The sequence below is a fragment of the Hemicordylus capensis genome, chromosome 2 (assembly GCF_027244095.1).
Source record: "Hemicordylus capensis ecotype Gifberg chromosome 2, rHemCap1.1.pri, whole genome shotgun sequence".
In the NCBI taxonomy this organism is placed as follows: Eukaryota; Metazoa; Chordata; class Lepidosauria; order Squamata; family Cordylidae; genus Hemicordylus; species Hemicordylus capensis.
Genome location: NC_069658.1, coordinates 394,906,626 through 394,926,469, shown reverse-complemented (window position 1 = coordinate 394,926,469; position 19,844 = coordinate 394,906,626). Strand labels below are relative to the sequence as shown.

The window sequence follows — 19,844 nt, the reverse complement described above, 5'->3', positions numbered from 1 at the left end:
CAAAACAGAACAGGGGTGATTCGGTTCGGGTCCGAGCCGAATCACCCGAAAACCCGAATTGCACACCCCTACTGGATATTGTTCTGCATGATCGAAAAATCTGCATTGCCAAGCACTATAGAGTTTATTAATAAGATGAACAAAATGTATCCAAAACCACACACACACAAGAGTGGCACGAAGCCTTACCCCACTCCAAGACTCTGTGTCACTGACAATGCCAGGGGGGCTGCCTTCTGCTGGAGTCTGTGAAGACTCTGGCTCTAGAGAGCGCATTGTCCCATCCTCTGACACCTGGGCTTTCTCTGTGAGTTTGTCAATGCCTGGATTTTGAGAGAAAGCATTTGCGGGAGAGTTAGACTGCCGAAGCCAAGAAGCATTGATCTAGAGGAGTGATGTCTTGAGAGCAGCTGACAAGACAGCCCAATTCAAGGGAGTGCAGTTCAGTCCCTTCAAGCGGCAACACACAGTTCTTTGTAGTCTGTTTGGTTCACAAGCACTTAAAAAAACACCTCCAGATTCTTCAGCAATAAAAAGTCAATACTGAAAGCAGAAACCTCCACAATGTAACCTAGAAAATTATGCAGATCAAGGGCTAGTGCAAACAATAGTCCCTTGGTACCATTTGACCAAGTAGATTTCCCACCCCCACCCCACAAGAACCTGGTTTCATCCATCCAAGACAGACAGCAAACCTATTTCTGATCTTGCACTAAGTTATTACATCCTTTATTGAAGCCGCAGCCAGCCAGAAAACAGACTGAACTGACCTGGAGTTGCTACTAGGCTGGCCTTCAGTGTTCCAGGCTCAGCAGGTGCAGCTGGTCGTGACCCTTCCATGGACATCGCTTCTTGAGAGTTTGTGCGAGATATGGGTTCAGGAGCTTTCTTTTTGCGCTGCAAAGCTTTCTGAATGGATTGTGAGTCAGTAGGCAGATTGGCCAGCTGGTGGAACACGTTTCGCTTGCGGATAATAGCATAGACTAAGTTGGAATTGCCTGGAATATCACAGTAACAGGAGAAAATATCAGGTAAACTTTGTTACCTTTTGAGCAAAGGAGTACGTTGGTGGGAGGGCTTTATATACCTAGTAAGGTGTAAGGGATGGAAGCTTCAGAGTACATATGCTACCTATAGCTCTGGAGCAAAAGAGCTTAAACATCTTGAAATTGCACTCTGACCTTTATAAGCAAGCAGCCATCTTCAACCATAATGACGAAAAAGAGAAAGCAGACTTTCTCTGCTTTGTCTTTTCTTCATTAGAGCTGAAGACTGGACAATCCCAAATTATAGCAAGAGTTAGCAAAGAAAGCTAAGGCTCCGTTCTTGACCTATTACTCCTTTTGAAGTAGCTAACTACAAATTTGAACAGCCCTGCACCAGCCAGTGCAACCCAAGGTTCTGGCCAATAAAGAACAGGCACGTCCAGGCAACATTACCCATGGTGATAATTCTACAGAGTCTTCTGGCTGATACTGTCAAGATATTACTTGCAGGGGGGTGGGGGAGGAAAAATTGGGAAGGGAACAGACTATCACCCAGTGGCCAACTTCCATGATTTGGATTTGAGGGAGACCCACATCCAATTGTTTCCTCATCTATGGACTCACAAAACAGCCCTTAGTCAAGTCACTCAGCCTTAGTTCATAATATTTAAAATGGAAGCTGAGGGTGTTCACCCAATCCCACTCCATGTATATATACACCAAATACATGGGGGGGGGGGAAACGAGGCCATGCCCATCTCCCTCCCCCCCGCCATAGATGCCCCTTGCATGTATTCCACCAAATGCGTCACGCATTCAGGTTACAAGCAGAGGGGGAGGAAATGAATAACCCTAGCGATTTGTAATATGAAGTTATTGTGTGTTGGGTGGGGGCGTAATTAAAAAGGCAGAAAGTGTTCTTTATAGCACACTTTACATGTTAAAGGAGCCATGAATTGATCAGACAAGAAAACATCTGCATTATTAGTAGTAGGTGAACCAACCAACAATCTGGTTACTTAAGAAAAATCTTTTGTAAGTCACCAAGGAGTTTGTTCTTCAGGATGGGAATAATTCATATAGCAAAACCCTAGGAGTTCTCAAAAGGAAAAATCCTATTTCCAACTCCAACATGCCAGTGGAAAGCAGAGCCTACTTGCAGGGGTAGGAAATCTAGAAAGATTTTTAGAAGATTGTGATTTGGCACTATTCTTATTATAGGTAAGAGAGAATGATCAAAGTATGTTCTTGGACAGCGTAACACATTTCCTGAAATGCTCCTTTTTGAAATAAGGAATCAGATAGGCATATAGGACTGACATATTGTTTAGCCACTCACCATCAAACTGATACTGGATGATATTGTTGAAAACCTCCAATAAAAAGAAGACAAGATGGTGATTCTGGACTGTGGAGAAGAGGAACCAGGTGGTTGAGAAGGCTTCCAGCAGGTGCAGCAGTTTATTAGCAGCTACCATTGAAAGAGACTTCAGATATGGAGATACTGGAGGAAAGGGAGATAAGAGTAGGGGGAAGGAAGAAAGCTATCAGGGGGACCAAACATTCTCATTACAGGAATTATTTATACAGCAACATCTGTGTATGGGGCACAAGTTTCAGAAGCAAAAAAAACAGGTACCTGCCTCCTGGCCAAGAGTTTACAATCTACCATTTTAATAGTTGGGATAAGAGTACGGGAGACAAAGGTAACAAGGGATGAATGTGAACAGATGTGTTAATACAGACAAAGGCCTGGTAACACAGTCGGGGGTGAGAATTAAGGAGCTTATGTCAAAGGCTTCAAGGAAGTTGTGAGTTCTGAGAAGAAACCCATCAATCAATCTGCTCAGGCCTTTACATGGTAGGGGGATGCCCTATTTATAACATTTTATAGAGAAAGAGCAAATAAAAGTCAGAACGTTACATTTTATAATGGGAAGCTTTCACTAGAAGTTTTCTAGGCAGAGAACTCCTTAAATTTTTAGATAAACTGATTTAAATTTTATTTTAGGGGCATCTGAACGAATACAGAAGAGAACTCTTGTCTTTACTGTGCCTCTAATGCAAGTATGGGTGCCAGATATAGATTTCATAAGAAATGGAGAGAGGGCAGAGCTTATGTGTCCTCTTACACAGAGTTCAACTGCTGTTAAGAAGCAGGGGAGAACTATATGGAGGAGCCTTTTAAAATAAGAGATTTCTGATCCAACAATCCTACTTTAACCTTTGAGATACTCTGAATAAGGTTAGTCAAGATGAAGAAACAGCACCATCAGGTTCTACAGATTATTCTTTCCCATGAAACAAATCTTGATTTCAGGCCTCTTAATAAACAGTTGCATCTTCCTGCTGAAGATAGATAATGCCATCTACTGCAGAAAAGGCAGTATTACACCATACAGCCACATGTAATTTTGATACTTACACTACAGATGGACATAACATAGGACATCTCCCAAGTGACTAAAGCTGAGAAAAGCACGCAGCTGAACATACATCTTCCAGTACTCCCACTATCCATATCATGCACAGCATCCACTCTCAAAGGAGCTTCTAAAGAACTAGAGTGAAGATTCCCATGCATGATAACATGTACATGCATTCCCTGTACTTACCTGGTGTCCCAAGGGAAATGCTGATCTATTAAATGCTATCAACATTTTGGGAAATGTTGGTTTGGACCTGAATCTTGATCACTAGGTAAGAGTGTCTCACTATCGTTTAGACTGCTTACCATTCACAATGATGGTAAGGAGGCAGTCAAAAAGAGGCTGCAGCCGCTGGTGACCACTGGTGATGATCTTGTGAAAGACCTGGCACATAGAATGAAAGTGACAGAGTGAGCAAGGAGCAGAGAGAGTTACCATGCCTACTTCTGGGGATGTTGTCACCACTGCAGAATGGCAGATGCAATACATGGAATTATTCAAGACTGTCATGTGGTATTGACTATACATCCTGCCCATCTCTCCCAAAACACACTCTTCGCAATTAAGGCTGCCAGCAAGCACCACACTCACAATGATGAGAAGATCTGCATGTGTCCCTGTGAATACTGGGATATCCATTGGTACTCGCACAGCATAAGGCTTATTCAGGCGAACCCCAAAATTTCGCTCCCCACTCAGCAGCAACAAGATGAAGACACCAATATGCATAAGTCCAACTCGAGCTGTAAAAATAAACACAGTGCTTAAAACAAAACCACCCAACTGGTCAACAGAGACAACGCAAGAATAAAAAAAGAAAGACCTGAAGATGAAAAATAATGTATAGAATAATTTCTAAAAGAGAGGCCCTCATTCTGGTAGTTCTATCATTGTATACAGCAGGAGGGTAAAGGGGAAGTCACGGATTATTAAACTGCCTCCATACTTGACACTCAAGCACTTTTATGCCAAATGGCAACATGTACATCAGCTGGATTTGCATTGTAGGTAGAACTATACGCGTGCCCTAAGAATTGCACTGGGAAGGGAGACGAAAAGAATGACTCAGGCGTGATGGGGCAGCCACATGCAAGTGGCTGCTGCCTATTCACATGTAAACCAGGGGTGGAGGTGGGTGGGATCTATTTTTTAACCTGAAAAGGCATGCACGGGTGAAGGGAACAATTCTTTTCTGACTCATCTCTCAGTGCTCCATTGCTCAACATACTTTTCTCCCAGCCCAGCTCTGGAGGTAAGCCAGACTGCAGAGAGAAGTGCTTGTATCAATGTGGCACAGTGAGCAAAGGCATTGGGCGGGGGGAGATGGGGAGATTTACCCACCCTTCTCATATCAAAACACATAATCCTACTCTGGTAGGCATCTGTGACAATATGAGTGCAGAATGTTGAGAGATGCAGACTGGTAATTTCCAGCTTCTCATTCTCCCTATAGACACATTAATGGAATCACAATCACTTCAGGGGATGTGGAGCTAACTACTGCTCTGTCTACGATATGTGTAAAGCAAACTTTTTTGTGAACAGCCAAGGCTAGACTTACACTGATCTGCTCTGGCATCATTGAGGAAATAGAGAATTGGCACCAGAATGTCCAGGACATCACTGCTCTTCAGCACAAAGAAGAGAAATTTCTGAAAGGGAAAAAAGAGAACGCCTTTATACTCAGTGTCTTGTGCTCTATAGCAGGGGTCCCTAACCTGGAGTCCCCAGGGAGTACTCCACACAGCAGGCTTTACCGCGAGTTTTCTGCAAATGCAAAGTTATCCTAAAATCCCAGTGCAAAGAGTGGATTTTTTAAAACCTCGGATATAAATCAGGCTGCACTCTAACGTGCAGTAAAAACCCCGAATTGTGTGTAAGGTACTGCCAGATAGCTCACAGGGACTTCAGGGTAAATCTGCCAGATATGTGAACACACACCCTCCATTCCGGAGGAGATGGGAGCGAAAGGGCTCTAAAAGCCCTGTGTGAAGAACTTCCAGGTGTTGTCGAACTACAGCTCCCATCAGAGGAGTTGTAGTCCAACAACATCTAGGGATCCAAAGTTTGGAAGCCCTGCTCAACAGGGTCTGTGCAGGCCTCGGTGACCAAACAAGTGGATGCTGATGCCTCCCCATGAAGTTGTGTCTGCAAAACATGCAAACCAACGTGTTCAGATGTGACTATGAGTTTTTGGCTTCATGTTTAGAATTGTGCCTTGTGGGGGAAAAACCCTGCTGAGGGCCCAGTGGGAGTCTCACACCTATGTGCATGTTTATATGTCTTGAACAATGAAAAACACTCTGCAAGGAACCAGCTGTCACCACAACTGTGCATCTTTTCCCTTACAGATTGCTCTTAAGAGGTAGACTGTCCAGCTATCATGTATGCCAATTTAATGTGGCAGGTATCTGCAACCATACAGGGACTGGGTTTATGCCCTTGCTAATTCCTGCCAATCCAAAGGCCATATCAGAAAGAATGGCAAAGTTTAGCAGTTACCAGGCCATGAAATCCAAGTACAACTGGATCTTTTTTGCCTTCAGTAATCTCACCCACTTTCTTTTTAGTGCTACACTATCAACCCAGCCCCAGAGGAAGCTGCCATTTCGACCAACCCATTCACATAGATCATCCATCCCTATCCTCTTTCCATGAGTGCTGATCTCTCTCCCCCCACCCAACCCCACCTCATTCTCTGGCATTACCAAAAAGAGCTGTACCTTGTTGAAATCACAGAGTTTCCAGAAGAGAACTAGGAGCTCCTGATGAAACTGGATCTTTTTCGTAGAATTTGGCAGGTAGGTTTGGACCAGTGGGTTGGAAAGTAAACGGGCCACTCCTTTCAGAATGAACTGGAAATCCTGCCAACACAGAGAACGTAAATGAGAAACCAAATATGGAATCAAAAGGAATTCCAATAAACAGACAGAAAAAAGGACAGCAGCACATTACCTCTTCTCTGTGTATCCTAGACAGGTAGTTCACAAACAGGTTGTCTGGTCCCGGAGGCTGCATTAAAATGAAGCTGAATAAGTAAGTGCTGCTTAGTGTTTGCTTTGCAATACTAGACAGATAACATTTTGAGTTCTCTGGCAAATGACATTTTTACCCAGTGTGGCAAAAAATTCCAGCAACTGCCAAATGCTAAACACAAGGACATAATGGAGTCTTCTACAATATGAAGTCCCAAAGGGCTACATGTACATTCTGTTCTGAAAAAAACCACAAATGGATTCCATGCAAGCATTCTTCTTCAGAGAGCAGCTGGCATCTCGACTAACGTGCTCTGTAACATTGTGTACATGTAAAAGGGAAGGAGGAATTTTCCAATTCACCCTTTCTTCAGAAGCCCTCTGTGCTATATGAAAAAAGCATCACCAAGGGTCCTGCAACCCTCAGGGATATATTTTCAGGAGCAGAGGGAATCAGCAAAAATTGTGTGTCCTCCCCCCCGCACCGCCCCCATGCATACTGAGGTACATCCATCAGTATGTACCTACAAACGTCTCTGGAGAAGAAAGCTGCTACCACTACCACAAGACTAGAAACACATCGAGATCGGGGAGCAACTCACATCAGCATCATCCATGACTGTTCCAGTAGTAGTGCCATCTACTGTGGGACTGGAGCTAGTGGAAGTGTCATAGTCCAATGTGACTATCAGGACTTGGGCAGCCTGCTCCACCAGGGGTTCACGATAGTCCGAGAACAGCAAGTGGTTATAAGGGATCCCGTAGCCCACTGGATCATAAGCACAGACGATATTCAAGAGGGAAGTGAAAAGTGGTAGCGCATGCCTGAAAGAGGACCCAACATGCTCAAAGAGAGGCACGAGAAAAAACACACCATGTAGAGCTAAAAGCCTTCTCAAGAGAACCAGAACTTCCACTGCTGTGTGAAAGAGTGGAAATAATGTCTATACACCTCAGAGGCAACAAGGGTTAGTGAAAGGAGACAAGCAGTGGTTTTTCAGGTTTTTCAGTGACCATTCTGAATTAATCTTCCTAACCATTTGGACAAGTGAAGTTGTATTCCATATATATGTCACTATAAATGGAGCCTGAATCATGATTATCTATATTTTCTCTCAGTATCATTCCTCAAGGGAGCACTACTGCAGCAAGAGCATCCCATTTTATTGTGGAATAAGGTTGTGTGAATGTTTTTATCACCACTAGCAACCACTGTTCCCTCTAACAGGGATTCCCAGATGTTGACTACAAGTCCCAGAATCCCCAAGCTGTAATGGCTTTTGCTTGGGGGTTCTGGGAGTTGTAGTCAACAATATCTGAGAATCCCTGTTAGAGGGAACACTGCTAGCGACACAATCATATTAAAACTGATCAGATCCCTTCCCAAAAATCGTTATCAATAAAAAGCACAAATTCATGCTGTGCAACTTTAGCAACACAAGAGTGCATTTATTTTACTGCTTTATAGGGATGTGTGAATCGATTCGGATTCTGAAAGAATCGATTCGGAATCTAGCTGATTCGGGTGATTCGGAGACAAAACGAATCACCCCTGTGGTCCATTGGCTAGATTCGGGTACAAATCGAATCGCGGCTGTCTAGTTGGTGTTCTCCCCCCACCCCTTAAAAAAATTAGAGCAATATGAGCACTTCAGAGTTTGGTTGGGTACAATGCAGTGGTGGGTGGGAGGCTCTCAATTGCTAAAGCAGTAGGGGTGTGCAATTCGGATTTTCTGTGTTTCAATTTGTAACCGAATCGAAACAGCCCTGATTAAATTTGGATCCGAATCTGACCCATCCGAATCAGCCCAAATTTGATTCGGATCCGAATCGCGGCTGATCCAAATCGAACCGATTCGGGTTTTGGATCTGTCCTATTAATTTCCCCAGATTCCCAGCTTTCATTTTTAAAAAAAGCTAAGCTCTAGCCCTTATAGAAGTGGAGTTATGGAGCAAAATGTGTGGTCACTATTTTTCAAGTGTTCGGATTCTTTGGTGTATAATAACTTTCACTCAATGAATCCTTATGAGGATTCATTACACACCTTCATTTCTTCTATTCATTTTGACTGTCTTTTAGACAGTGCCAATTGTCAACTGCCATGTGCCAACTACACCCCACTCCCACCCGCAAGGCAGTGAGGTACTACTCAGTTTAAGTTAAGTGCCTAATGGGTGGAGGCTACCACCCAAATTGCAGAGGGATTGGGCAAAGGGCTGGTTTTTGGTGAATTGTTGAAGTTTTCCATAGGAAATCATGTAGGTTTCAGCAGCCCCATACTTGGGGGGTGCTGGGGTGGCCCAGGGTGAGTGGTGGTGTAGTGAACAGAGGGTGCCAGCCACCTCCATGGGTTTCTAGCCCATGGGGTTCAGGGTTCTGTTGTTTCTGAGGTGTTCTGAGTGTAGATTCTCTGGTAGCAAATGAGAATTTCAATACAAACCATGAATCCACTCTCATTTGCTACCATACAATCTACACCCAGACCACCTCAATAAATCAATCAAAGTTTATTACGGTCTATGACCAGCACAACAAGGGGGGGGATACAATTAAAATATAAATAATTAAACAAAAAACAAGTCAACAGTCTAACCCATCAACAATGTTATAACCAGACCACCTCAGAAACAACAGAACCCTGTACCCCATGGGTTAGCAACCCCATGGGAGTGGCTGGCACCCTATGTGCACTACATCACCACTCACTCTGGGCCACCCCAGCGCCCTCCAAGTGCACTTATGGGGCTGCTGAAACCTCCATTATACCTTATAGGGGAAAAACCTTAAAGATGAGTAAACTTCAACTATTTACCAAAAACTAGCCCTTTGCCCAATCCCTCTGCAATTTGGGTGGTAGCCTCCACCCATTAGGCACTACAACCTCACCATACTCTTCCACCCCAGATCCCACTTTATGTCCCAAATCTGCCTCAAAGACACTAAACCTTCAACTATTCACCAAAAACTAGCCCTTTGCCCAATCCCTCTGCAATTAGGGAGCCAGCGTGGTGTAGTGGTTAGAGTGCTGGACTAGGACCGGGGAAACCCGAGCTCAAATTCCCATTCAGCCATGAAACTAGCTGGGTGACTCTGGGCCAGTCACTTCTCTCTCAGCCTAGCCTACTTTACAGGGTTGTTGTGAAAGAGAAACTCAAGTATGTAGTACACCGCTTTGGGCTCCTTGGAGGAAGAGCAGGATATTAATAATAATAATAATAATAATAATAATAATAATAATAATACCCCCAGTGAGGCACTACCTTGGCGTGGTTGTGGGGCTTGCGTGCTCTGAGGAAGGTGAGAGCTATGCCAGAGGTCCAACCATACTGGACAGGTCTCACCAGAGGAGCCAGACAAAGAGTGCCTCTCCCATCAACAATATGGTGAAACGTAACTTTAATAAATCTATACCGGATCGGTCATCACCCGGGTCAACAAGGACCACGCCAGATGCTATAGTCCCTGGACATCTGGTGGCAAGTGGGCAACAGGACTCAGGATCTTCAGTTGAGCAACCAGGGCTGGAGACTGCAAGGTTACTGGAAGAAACGTCGCTTAACCGAAAAAAATATACGAAAAATGCCAACAAGGAAATAATGATCTGCTATTACAAGTCTAGTCCAACTAGAAGAGGTTATTTAAAAAGAATGTACCAAATTTGGAAAGAGAAGCATCCAGATACAGAAATTACAGAACAAAGGCTAGCAGACCAGAGAAGATTCATAATAAGAAATAAAGTATTCACAGGAGTTGAGCTGGAAGAACTGCAAAGAGCAACACAGGCTCAAGATATGGAAGAAGAATTACCACCAACTGAAGCAGTTGCTCAGGCGCAGGTGGAGGAGGTGTTGGAAATAGAGGATACCACTGTTGCTGAACTGTTTCAAAATCAAAACCGGCAACCTCCCCTTTGCCTTCACCTCAAAAACCCAAATGCCATTTATTTATTTTATTTATTTATTTTTACATTTATATCCCGCTCTTCCTCCAAGGAGGAAAAGCAACAAGAACTAAAGCAAAAAATAACTGAGCACATGAACCAAACAACCACCAGGGTTCGACTTCCAGCTCTAAAAACAGTTGCTAAAAAGCAACTTGCTCAGGTATTAAAAGATGTCAATGCTGCACTTGCAGAAATAACAACCAAGAATTTGCAAGAAACAAACCAACTAATGTACAGTGCAGCAACAATAACACAAGAGCTCGGATATAAGATCAATGGACCTGTAAAAAAAGAAAGTAGTACATCACCTAAAAGGAAGATTAGATTAGAAAATAAAATCTCCAGGCTTAGATCAGATGCTAGTAAATTGAAAGATATGAAAGACAAGAAGCTGAAGAATGAAAACACCAAACAGTATCTGATCCAAAAATACCACCTAGATTCAAGGAAAATTAGAGAAGTCCTAGAAATAATAAAGCAGCAAATAAAAGCAGTGTCAAAGAAGATTAGCAGATACGAAGCCAGAACTACACAACACAGGCAGAATCTCCAATTCCAGTCGAATCAGAGACGTTTCTACCAAAGCATAGAAGGAGAGACTGCAAGAAACATAGAAACACCAAATAAAGAAGAAACAGTGCAATTCTGGGGGAAATTATGGGACAATCCAATAGATTATAATAAAAAAGCAGACTGGATGAAAGAGGTCAAAAAATGTAACCAACAAATGCAAGATCTAATAATAACACCAGAATTAATAAGTGAAAGAGAAAAGAAAATTAAAAATTGGACTGCGCCAGGTGACGATGAACTGCATGGCTTTTGGCTTAAACACCTAACAAGCCTTCATAAACAACTATCAAAACTGTTCAATCACATTTTGCAAGGAGGTGATATTGAATAATGGCTAACAACTGGGAAAACTCATCTCATCATGAAAGACCCAGCAAAAGGTGCAGTTCCAAGTAATTATAGACCGATAACCTGCCTGCCAACCATGTTCAAATTATTAACTGGAATAATAGCAGATGAAGTCATGCAACACTTATTAACTAACAAACAGCTTCCAGTTGAACAGAAAGGAAATTGCCCAAACACCGGAGGCACCAAAGACCAGCTGCTGATTGACAAAATGATTTTAGAAAACTGCAAGAGAAGAAAAACCAATCTAAGTGTTGCATGGATTGACTACAAGAAAGCCTTCAACTCATTGCCTCACACATGGATACTAAAATGTTTAGAAACAACTGGTGTCAGCAAAAACATTCAGATATTTATTTAAAAAGCCATGAGCATGTGGAGTACACAGTTAACAATCAATGGCGAGACACTTGGACAGGTTAGCATTAGAAGAGGCATTTTCCAAGGGGACTCACTATCCCCTCTATTGTTTGTAATCGCCATGACCCCACTTTCACAAATACTAAACAAAACAGGCCTCGGATACCAAACATCTAAAACATCAATTCAAATCAACCATCTGCTGTACATGGACGATCTGAAGTTGTATGGAAAGTCCCAGTCAGAAATCGAATCACTGCTACACACTGTCCGTATATTCAGTAGCGATATAGCAATGGAGTTTGGACTAGACAAGTGTGCTGCATTAATAATGAACAGAGGGAAAATAACAAAAACAAAAGGAAAAGAACTGCCCAATGGAAGCAAGATCAAGAACCTGGAAGAGAAAGAACCTTACAAATACATGGGCATTCTCCAGGCTGATAACATCGCACACACTGAAGTTAAAAGAAAAATGGGAAGTGAATACATCAGGAGAGTTAGAAAAATCCTCAAGTCCAAACTCAGTGGCGGGAACACCATACAAGCCATAAACACTGGGGCTATACCTGTTATCAGATACACTGCTAGAATAATAGACTGGACCCAGGCAGAGGTAGAGACGCTAGATCGTAAGACCAGGAAAATCATGACCATCAATCATGCTCTGCACCCCCGCAGTGATGTCGATAGGCTATACCTCCCTCGCAGCTCAGGTGGAAGAGGAATGCTGCAAGTCCATCAAACAGCAGAGGAGGAGAAAAGAGGCCTTGAAGAATATATCAAGGACAGTGAAGAAGATGCACTTCAAATGGTCAAGAACGAGAAACTAGTCAACACCAATGAATTAAAGTAGGCCTACAAGAAAGAACAAGTCAAGAACCAAGAGGAAAATGGAAGAATAAGCCACTGCATGGTCAATATTTGCACAATATAAGTGGAAATTCAGACATCACCAAGACCTGGCAATGGCTTAAGAATGGCAACTTGAAGAAAGAAACAGAGGGTTTAATACTGCCTGCACAAGAACAGGCACTAAGAACAAATGCAATAAGAGCAAAAGTCGAAAAATTAACCACAAACAGCAAGTGCCGCCTTTGTAAAGAAGCAGATGAAACCGTGGACCACCTAATCAGCTGTTGTAAAAAGATCGCACAGACTGACTACAAACAAAGACATGACAAAGTAGCAGGGATGATATACTGGAACATCTGCAAAAAATACAAGCTCCCTGTAGCCAAAAATTGGTGGGACCATAAAATTGAAAAAGTGGCCAAAAATGAAGATGTAAAAATATTATGGGACTTCCGACTACAAACAGACAAACATCTGCCACACAATACACCAGATATAACTGTAGTCGAGAAGAAAGAAAAACAAGTGAAAATAATCAACATAGCAATACCAGAGGATAGCAGAATAGAAGAAAAAGAAATAGAAAAAATCACATAATACAAAGATCTACAAATTGAAATTGAAAGGCTGTGGCAGAAAAAGACCAAAATAATCCCAGTGGTCATTGGCACCCTGGGTGCAATTCCAAAAGACCTTGAAGAGTACCTCAACACCATAGGGGTCACAGAAATCACCATCAGCCAATTACAAAAAGCAGCTTTATTGGGAACAGCCTATATTCTGCGACGATATCTATAACAACTGACAATAAAATTCAGCCATCCCAGGTACTTGGGAAGGACTCAATGTCTGGATAAAACAAACCAGTCAATAACACCTGTCTGACTGTGTAAACAAGATAATTTGGGTGGTAGCCTCCACCCATTAGGCACTAGCACCTCACCACACTCTTCCACCCCAGATCCCACTTTATGCCCCAAATCTGCCTCAAAGACACGAAATCTTCAACAATTCACCAAAAATCAGTCCATTGTCCAATCCCTCTGCAATTTGGGTGGTAGCCTCCACCCATTAGGCACTTAACTTAAACTGAGTAGTACCTCACTGCCTTGCGGGTGGGAGTGGGGTGTAGTTGGCACATGGCAGTTGACAACTGGCACTGTCTAAAAGACAGTCAAAATGAATAGAAGAAATGAAGGTGTGTAATGAATCCTCATAAGGATTCATTGAGTGAAAGTTATTATACACCAAAGAATCCGAACACTTGAAAAATAGTGACCACACATTTTGCTCCATAACTCCACTTCTATAAGGGCTAGAGCTTAGCTTCTTCTTTTTTTTTAATGAAAGCTGGGAATCTGGGGAAATTAAGAGGTTCGATTTGGATCGGTTCGATTTGGATCAGCCACAATTCGGATCCGAATCGAATTTGGGGTGCTTCGGATGGGTCAGATTCGGATCCAGATTTAATCAGGGCTGTTTCGATTCGGTTACAAATTGAAACACAGAAAATCCGAATTGCACACCCCTACTGCTTTAGCAATTGAGAGCCTCCCACCCACCACTGCATTGTACCCAACCAAACTCTGAAGTGCTCATATTGCTCTAATTTTTTTAAGGGGTGAGGGGAGAACACCAACTAGACTACCCATTCCTCAGAGAACAAATATGTATCCTTTGCAATATTTGTTTGAGGGCTGTGCACCCCTTCTTCCCAACACCGCAGTATATGTCTGCCCTCGTTTTTTAAAAGGAGCAACAAAAAAAAGACCTTGGTGTGAAACACAAAGTCCAGTTTTAAATATTTGAGAAGGTACTTATTTAAGTTCCGACACTTCCCTTCCCCATGAAGCCTTTGTCCTGACTCCCTAGTCTCCTTGTTCTGTTTCAACCAAGACTTAGTTAAGTGTATTGAAATGAAATTACAGCAGAGTTATCCCGGCCTCCACTTCCTCCGGTGAATTCTTTATACAGTATCAGCTTTAGATTGTAAGCCCGTTGGGACAGCAAAATATATTTCTTATTCTATGAGATACACCACTCACATAACGTGGGGCTATAAAAATAGAAGAGTACCAAGATTCAGAGGCAAGGCTGATCTGAACATTTTGCTTGGCCGAAATATGTACAAGAAAAGCTTTCAGTAATGAATCTTTCATTACACCAACCAAAAGACAATTGGAAAACAAATCTAGCAGCAGTGGGATAAACCCAGTTATCTAGCCTGATGCAACTGCTTGAGTCGTGCTGACAAGTGGAAGGGTCCAAAAGACTGACACAAGAGGGCAGCATTCACCAGGAACCAGAGATTACAAGTCCCATAGTAAACACACACAGCAAATAGTTTGGCCTTAGGGCCTTTTTAAAAGTCGTAAATAGCAGCTGTGTAGGGGGGGTTCTGATCAGGAACACAGCATGAGGGCAGAGGTGTTTAATGCCTTCCTGCAGGCAGGACAAAGAGATTGCCTGCCCTCACAAGAGCTATGTCTGTATTTGTCTCAAGAGGGAAATTGCCATTGGCAGGAATGGCAGCTTTCCTCCCAAGGCAAATATCAGATTTGAGAGGAGGAATGTGTGTTATGACCACAAGAAAGGGTTAGACTCCCCTCCCCTGGGCTGGGGGAATCCCAATTCTGATTCCCCCAGTCCATCTGCTATGTATCATTTAATACTCACTCACAGGGCCAGACTATGTTTACTATAATGTGTAGTTCAGTCCTTAACACACACACACACACACACACACACACACACACACACACACACACACACCACAACTCACTTTCATAAATGAAGTTACAAATGGAAACCAGAAGGTCTGATGCAGCATAAACCAAAATGCAATGAACTTAAACTTCCTGGATGGGACACAAAACATACCCACCATTGGGATAAATTGTGTGAGTTTTAGATTAAGTTAGGAAACTGGTCGTCTTAAGTGACCAGAAGTAGAGGAATCTAAATATATATTTCTCCTAGGTGTGCCCAGGAAAAATGTGTCCCGGAAGCCCAGCTGATTGGCTGGGCTGCGGAGGCGCCTGATTGGCTGGCGCATCCAGAAGGAGGAGAATTAGCCGCTGCGAGCCATGGCCGCTGGCAGGCCCGGCCTGGCAGCAACGGGTGGGGCGAGGCAAGGAGGAGGACAGGCCGAGGGGCGAGGAGGCGGCAGCATGGCGGGCCCCGATACTGGGGTGGGGGTTGGCAGGCCCGACAGGCTGTGGAGGCGGCTCTTGGCGGCCCCGCTGGCGGCGGCGGCGGCACTCGGCCCTGCCAGAGACTGGAGGGGGGAGAGGTAGCCGGCCCCAAAGAGCACACAGATGCTCTGTGCGGGGTCGGCTTGTAATGACAAATACATTAACAGCACATTTTGAAAGGAGCTAGAAAAGAGAATAGAACACAGAAATGCCTTATCTATGCAAGCCTTTTAAAGAGCTTAATGTCTAATCTAAACCAGCAAGGCTCCAAAGCATCCATCACAAGGAATCTCTCACCTGTTCTCAGTTGAACAGAAGAACTGGACCCAGGGATTAGTGTTGCTGCTGTCTGAGGAGGGGGGCAGGTACATGACCTCAGAGAAACAGGTCAGTAGGAGCTTTAATAGCTCTGTTCTGAAAACAAACAGTAAAGCTGTTTACTGTTGATCCAATTGGACTGTTGGATCCATTTGGAACGACACACCAACCCTCCGTTAGGGATGCACATGCACCAGTTCAGCACCTCCTTATGGAGGCGCTGAACCAGCTTGGGCACCTGCAGCGAAACCAGTTCAGCGGGGCGGAGAAGGGAGTGGTTCCCTTCTGCAGTCTGTGCACAGCGGCCATGTGGATATCAGTGTTGCAACCGAATGCAGCCTTTTGTAGAGAAAGCACCGCACCCAGAAAAGAGGTGGGGTGGCGCAGGAGCAGGTAAGGACCTATTTACCTGCTTTTTAAAGGGAATCGCTCGCTGCCCTGCCCATGGCTGCCCAAGCCCATTCGGGCTCATCACTTGTGGCCTTTTATTAATACTGGCACCTTATGTAGTTTCATACATCACAGGTGCCCCAGTAGGTTCAAACTGTTATTGTTTTGCATATTGTGTCAAGCACCATCCAGAGCATGGGCTTGACCAGGCACACAAAGGCTTCCCGCTCCCTGCAATTAAAAAGTTGAAATCTAATAATTCCCAGCTTTTGTCAGAATAAGAACCTGAATGTCTGGATTCTCTCCTCACTCCGTGCCCCCAGCAAGGGCTTACCAGGACCCTTACTTTCCTGTACATCACCTTCATGGTCTGTATCACCCATGCCTCTCTCTTTAGCTTGTTCTAGAGTCTTCCGATCTTCTTCTCACCTGTTTAAGTCATGGTTATAGTTGGGTGGTGGGGAATGAGCAAACCCAACGCCAGCCTCCCAGATGTATTCACAGCTATCGATGGCATGAATATCTTCCGCCGTATCCTAGACAGGAACACAGGAAAGGAAAGATCAATGCTCACACTAACCCATACACTACAGGAAAAGGAACACTTGGTATTGTGCCAGTAGAGGCTATGGCTAAACCTTTCTGCTGCTTGTGTGATCATCATAAAGATCTACGAAAAGGCTCACTTGTGCTAAGGATCTCTGGTAGATACGGCACAAGAAGATCTGAGGGGTTCAAGCAGAACACACACAGAGAGAGAGAGAGAGGTGCCTACAGCAAGGTAAATGGGGGCCAGTGTTCCCTCTAACAGGGATTCTCAGATGTGGTTGACTACAACTCCCAGAATCCCCAGCCACTGCAGCAGGGGATGCTGGGAGTTGTAGTGAACAACATCTGAGAATCCCCGTTAGAGGGAACAGTGATGGGGGCTTAACGTTATCCATCTTTGGATAATCAGCAACTGTTTGCTCAGCTGCCACAGCCGTAAAGATATCCTTGCTGAATGTTTCTTTCTCCCCACTTTTTTTTTTTTTAGCAACCACTAATGACATGCTTGTATATATTCCCTAAAATTAGAGAGACAGTGTTGTGAAAGTGTGTGACTGTCTCTAATAATAATATTTAGCATTTGTATAGCACTTTTTGAGCATTCAAAGCACTTCACATGTATTGATGGAATCCTTACACCAACCCTGTAAGGTTAATATTATCCCCATATTGCATCTGAGGCCAAGAAGAAGTGGCTAGCCTAAGACCACCCAGTGAGTTCATGCAGAGGCGGCATTCAAACCAAGGAAGTCCTGATCAGCAGCTCAGTCTTAGTCACTACTCTACACCAGCTCTCCAACTACTCTTCCATTTAGATGACTACATCATGCATTGATGAAATTGTGTGTTCCCCCTCAAAAGGTGCTATTTGCTGCAATGGCACCTTTGAGAACAAAGAGCCACTTGGGAGAGCAATCTGGGGTGGGGGAAAGAGCACAGGGCAAAGGGTTCAAGTCTCGCTGCATCTGCATCATGATCCCAAGCTGGATCAGACCCTTCTTTTAAAAGGTGTGGGGTGGGGGAATCACAGGAGACCGACATGTTTAGTGCCTTGTCTAGTTTAACCCTTTGTGAGCCCCGAGCAGAATGTGATGTGCATTCTGGAATATTCTCTGGAATAAATCTACAGACCCAAAATCTTTAGCAGCAAAAGCTGATGCTACAAAAAAAGGAAGGCACTGATAGAATACTGGGGGTACCATCTGCCCCTGGGTTGCCCCTCTATACAAAAAAGGGCACATTCAAACACTAGTTCCTCTGTATTCCTCCTGGTGACTTTATCCCATGTATGTTTTCAGCAACTATTTACTCAGATGAAGACCCCCCACCCACCCATCCCACAATGCAAGCCGTTATCACTGAAGCAGCTTTTCTTTGCCTTTCACTTCATTAATGTAGGCTCCTGCAGGCCTCTGTTCTGGCCCCACAACTGTCCCAGATCCTTGGCGGCGGCGGCAGCAGCAGCCTCTCTTTCTGCGCCACAAGCAAATTACTAGGAGACAAATGGGCATTGAAAGCAGTAGGTTTGCTTTCCAGGGGCAGTCAGGGGGCAAGAAGCCCTAGATTAATTTGTTCAAATCAAGTCCGCCTGGCATCATTAAAACAATTTCTTTCAATACATTAATTGTCTGTGCTGTCCTTTTCCTGGCACACACACAGGTTCGCACCACAACCTTTGCCGAATGGTCTCTGGACTTCCATTATATAATACAGCCAATCTCACACACTGCAGCACTGAGGCAGGACAGCAGTTCAAGCAGATGGCGTTCTCCTGCCTACTCAGACACCATTCTGCAGGGCACCTCCTGCTGGAGAGGTGGGGGGGGCAGCTTTTAAACACCATTCAACTGGAACAGTTGTGAGTTTCCCCTGCAATCAACATTTCCCCGATTTCTACAACTTAAGGCTTGCTTGTGCAAACAGCTACATCTGGTATTGCAAAGTTCTTCGAGACCAAACAAAGTCAGGATCAATCTTTCAACATCGCTCTCAAACATAAGCCCAAGACCTGCAGAACTGAAAAAGGTGTTTGCCAAAATAGATAGATGGTTAGGGTTTGTTTGTGCTAGTGTCCTAGCATGACAATTTAACAAGCATTCAACAACTTTCTGAGTCACAGCTAAAAGGCTCCATATCCCTTGAGTTACCGTAGTGACAACTGTTCTACACACTGAAGAGAGCTTAAGTTTATAAATATATCTCTTTAATTTATACTCCAACAAAGTGTGGATAAATCACACGTTGCTCTTCAGTCCCTATCCTTGCAATTACGAAAGGTCAGGGCAAGTATTTCCTTTGTGTCCTTCCTTGCTGTTTTCATGCCTTTGCCACTATGGCTGCATCTAAAAGGTAACGCTCTTACCTAAAGGAGTCTAAATTCTACACTGTTCCTCATTTCCCATCCCCAACACAACTGCTATTCCTTGCTGGTCTTTGAGCAGCTGTGCCCCAATTCAGGTCCACATATAGCCCATGTGTGTATAGTGGTGCAAGATTGCTATGGCGAAGAGAGTGTCGATTAAGTGCCAAGTGGAATTATAGCTTCAATTGCACTGAAAGCAGAAGAGCAATGTCCCAGCAGTGCTAAAGGGCCCTAGGGCATTTCCAGACAGCAGTTTATTCTAATATGAACACAAATTGCAAGGAGAAATTTCCCTGGGGATCCAGATGATGTCAAAGGATGTTGCACTATTTCTTAAGCTTGATCTGCTGGTCATTTGCAGATAACCTGTGAAAAATCCATTGAAAACCTACTGCTTTTAAATACTACTTTAAAGTGCTATTAAAAAGGGACTGGTTTTCAATGGATATTCCCACTGAGTGTCAGCAAATGAACAGCAGTTGGAATTAAGAAACAGCATAGCGTCATCTTCTAGATCAGGGATTCTCAATGTTGGGTCCCCAGATGTTATTGGACTTCAAC

General features: G+C 43.8%; 1 protein-coding gene across 2 annotated transcripts in view; it reads right to left on the bottom strand.

The window, feature by feature from the left end:
* HID1 (HID1 domain containing) overlaps window positions 1-19,844 on the bottom strand; it is a 61,662-nt gene that overhangs the window by 9,618 nt on the left and 32,200 nt on the right. For both annotated transcript variants that reach the window (XR_008315594.1, XM_053292868.1), the window contains exons 5-15: window positions 16,802-16,908; window positions 15,962-16,078; window positions 6,993-7,215; window positions 6,371-6,427; window positions 6,139-6,279; window positions 4,977-5,067; window positions 4,007-4,158; window positions 3,721-3,799; window positions 2,326-2,490; window positions 771-998; window positions 190-323 (exon numbers count right to left, since the gene is read on the bottom strand). Coding sequence is in view for 1 of the 2 variants with exons in the window: in XM_053292868.1 (XP_053148843.1) it covers window positions 190-323; window positions 771-998; window positions 2,326-2,490; window positions 3,721-3,799; window positions 4,007-4,158; window positions 4,977-5,067; window positions 6,139-6,279; window positions 6,371-6,427; window positions 6,993-7,215; window positions 15,962-16,078; window positions 16,802-16,908 (1,494 nt within the window). In the remaining variant the exon portion in view is untranslated. The remainder of the gene's footprint in view (window positions 1-189; window positions 324-770; window positions 999-2,325; window positions 2,491-3,720; window positions 3,800-4,006; window positions 4,159-4,976; window positions 5,068-6,138; window positions 6,280-6,370; window positions 6,428-6,992; window positions 7,216-15,961; window positions 16,079-16,801; window positions 16,909-19,844) is intronic.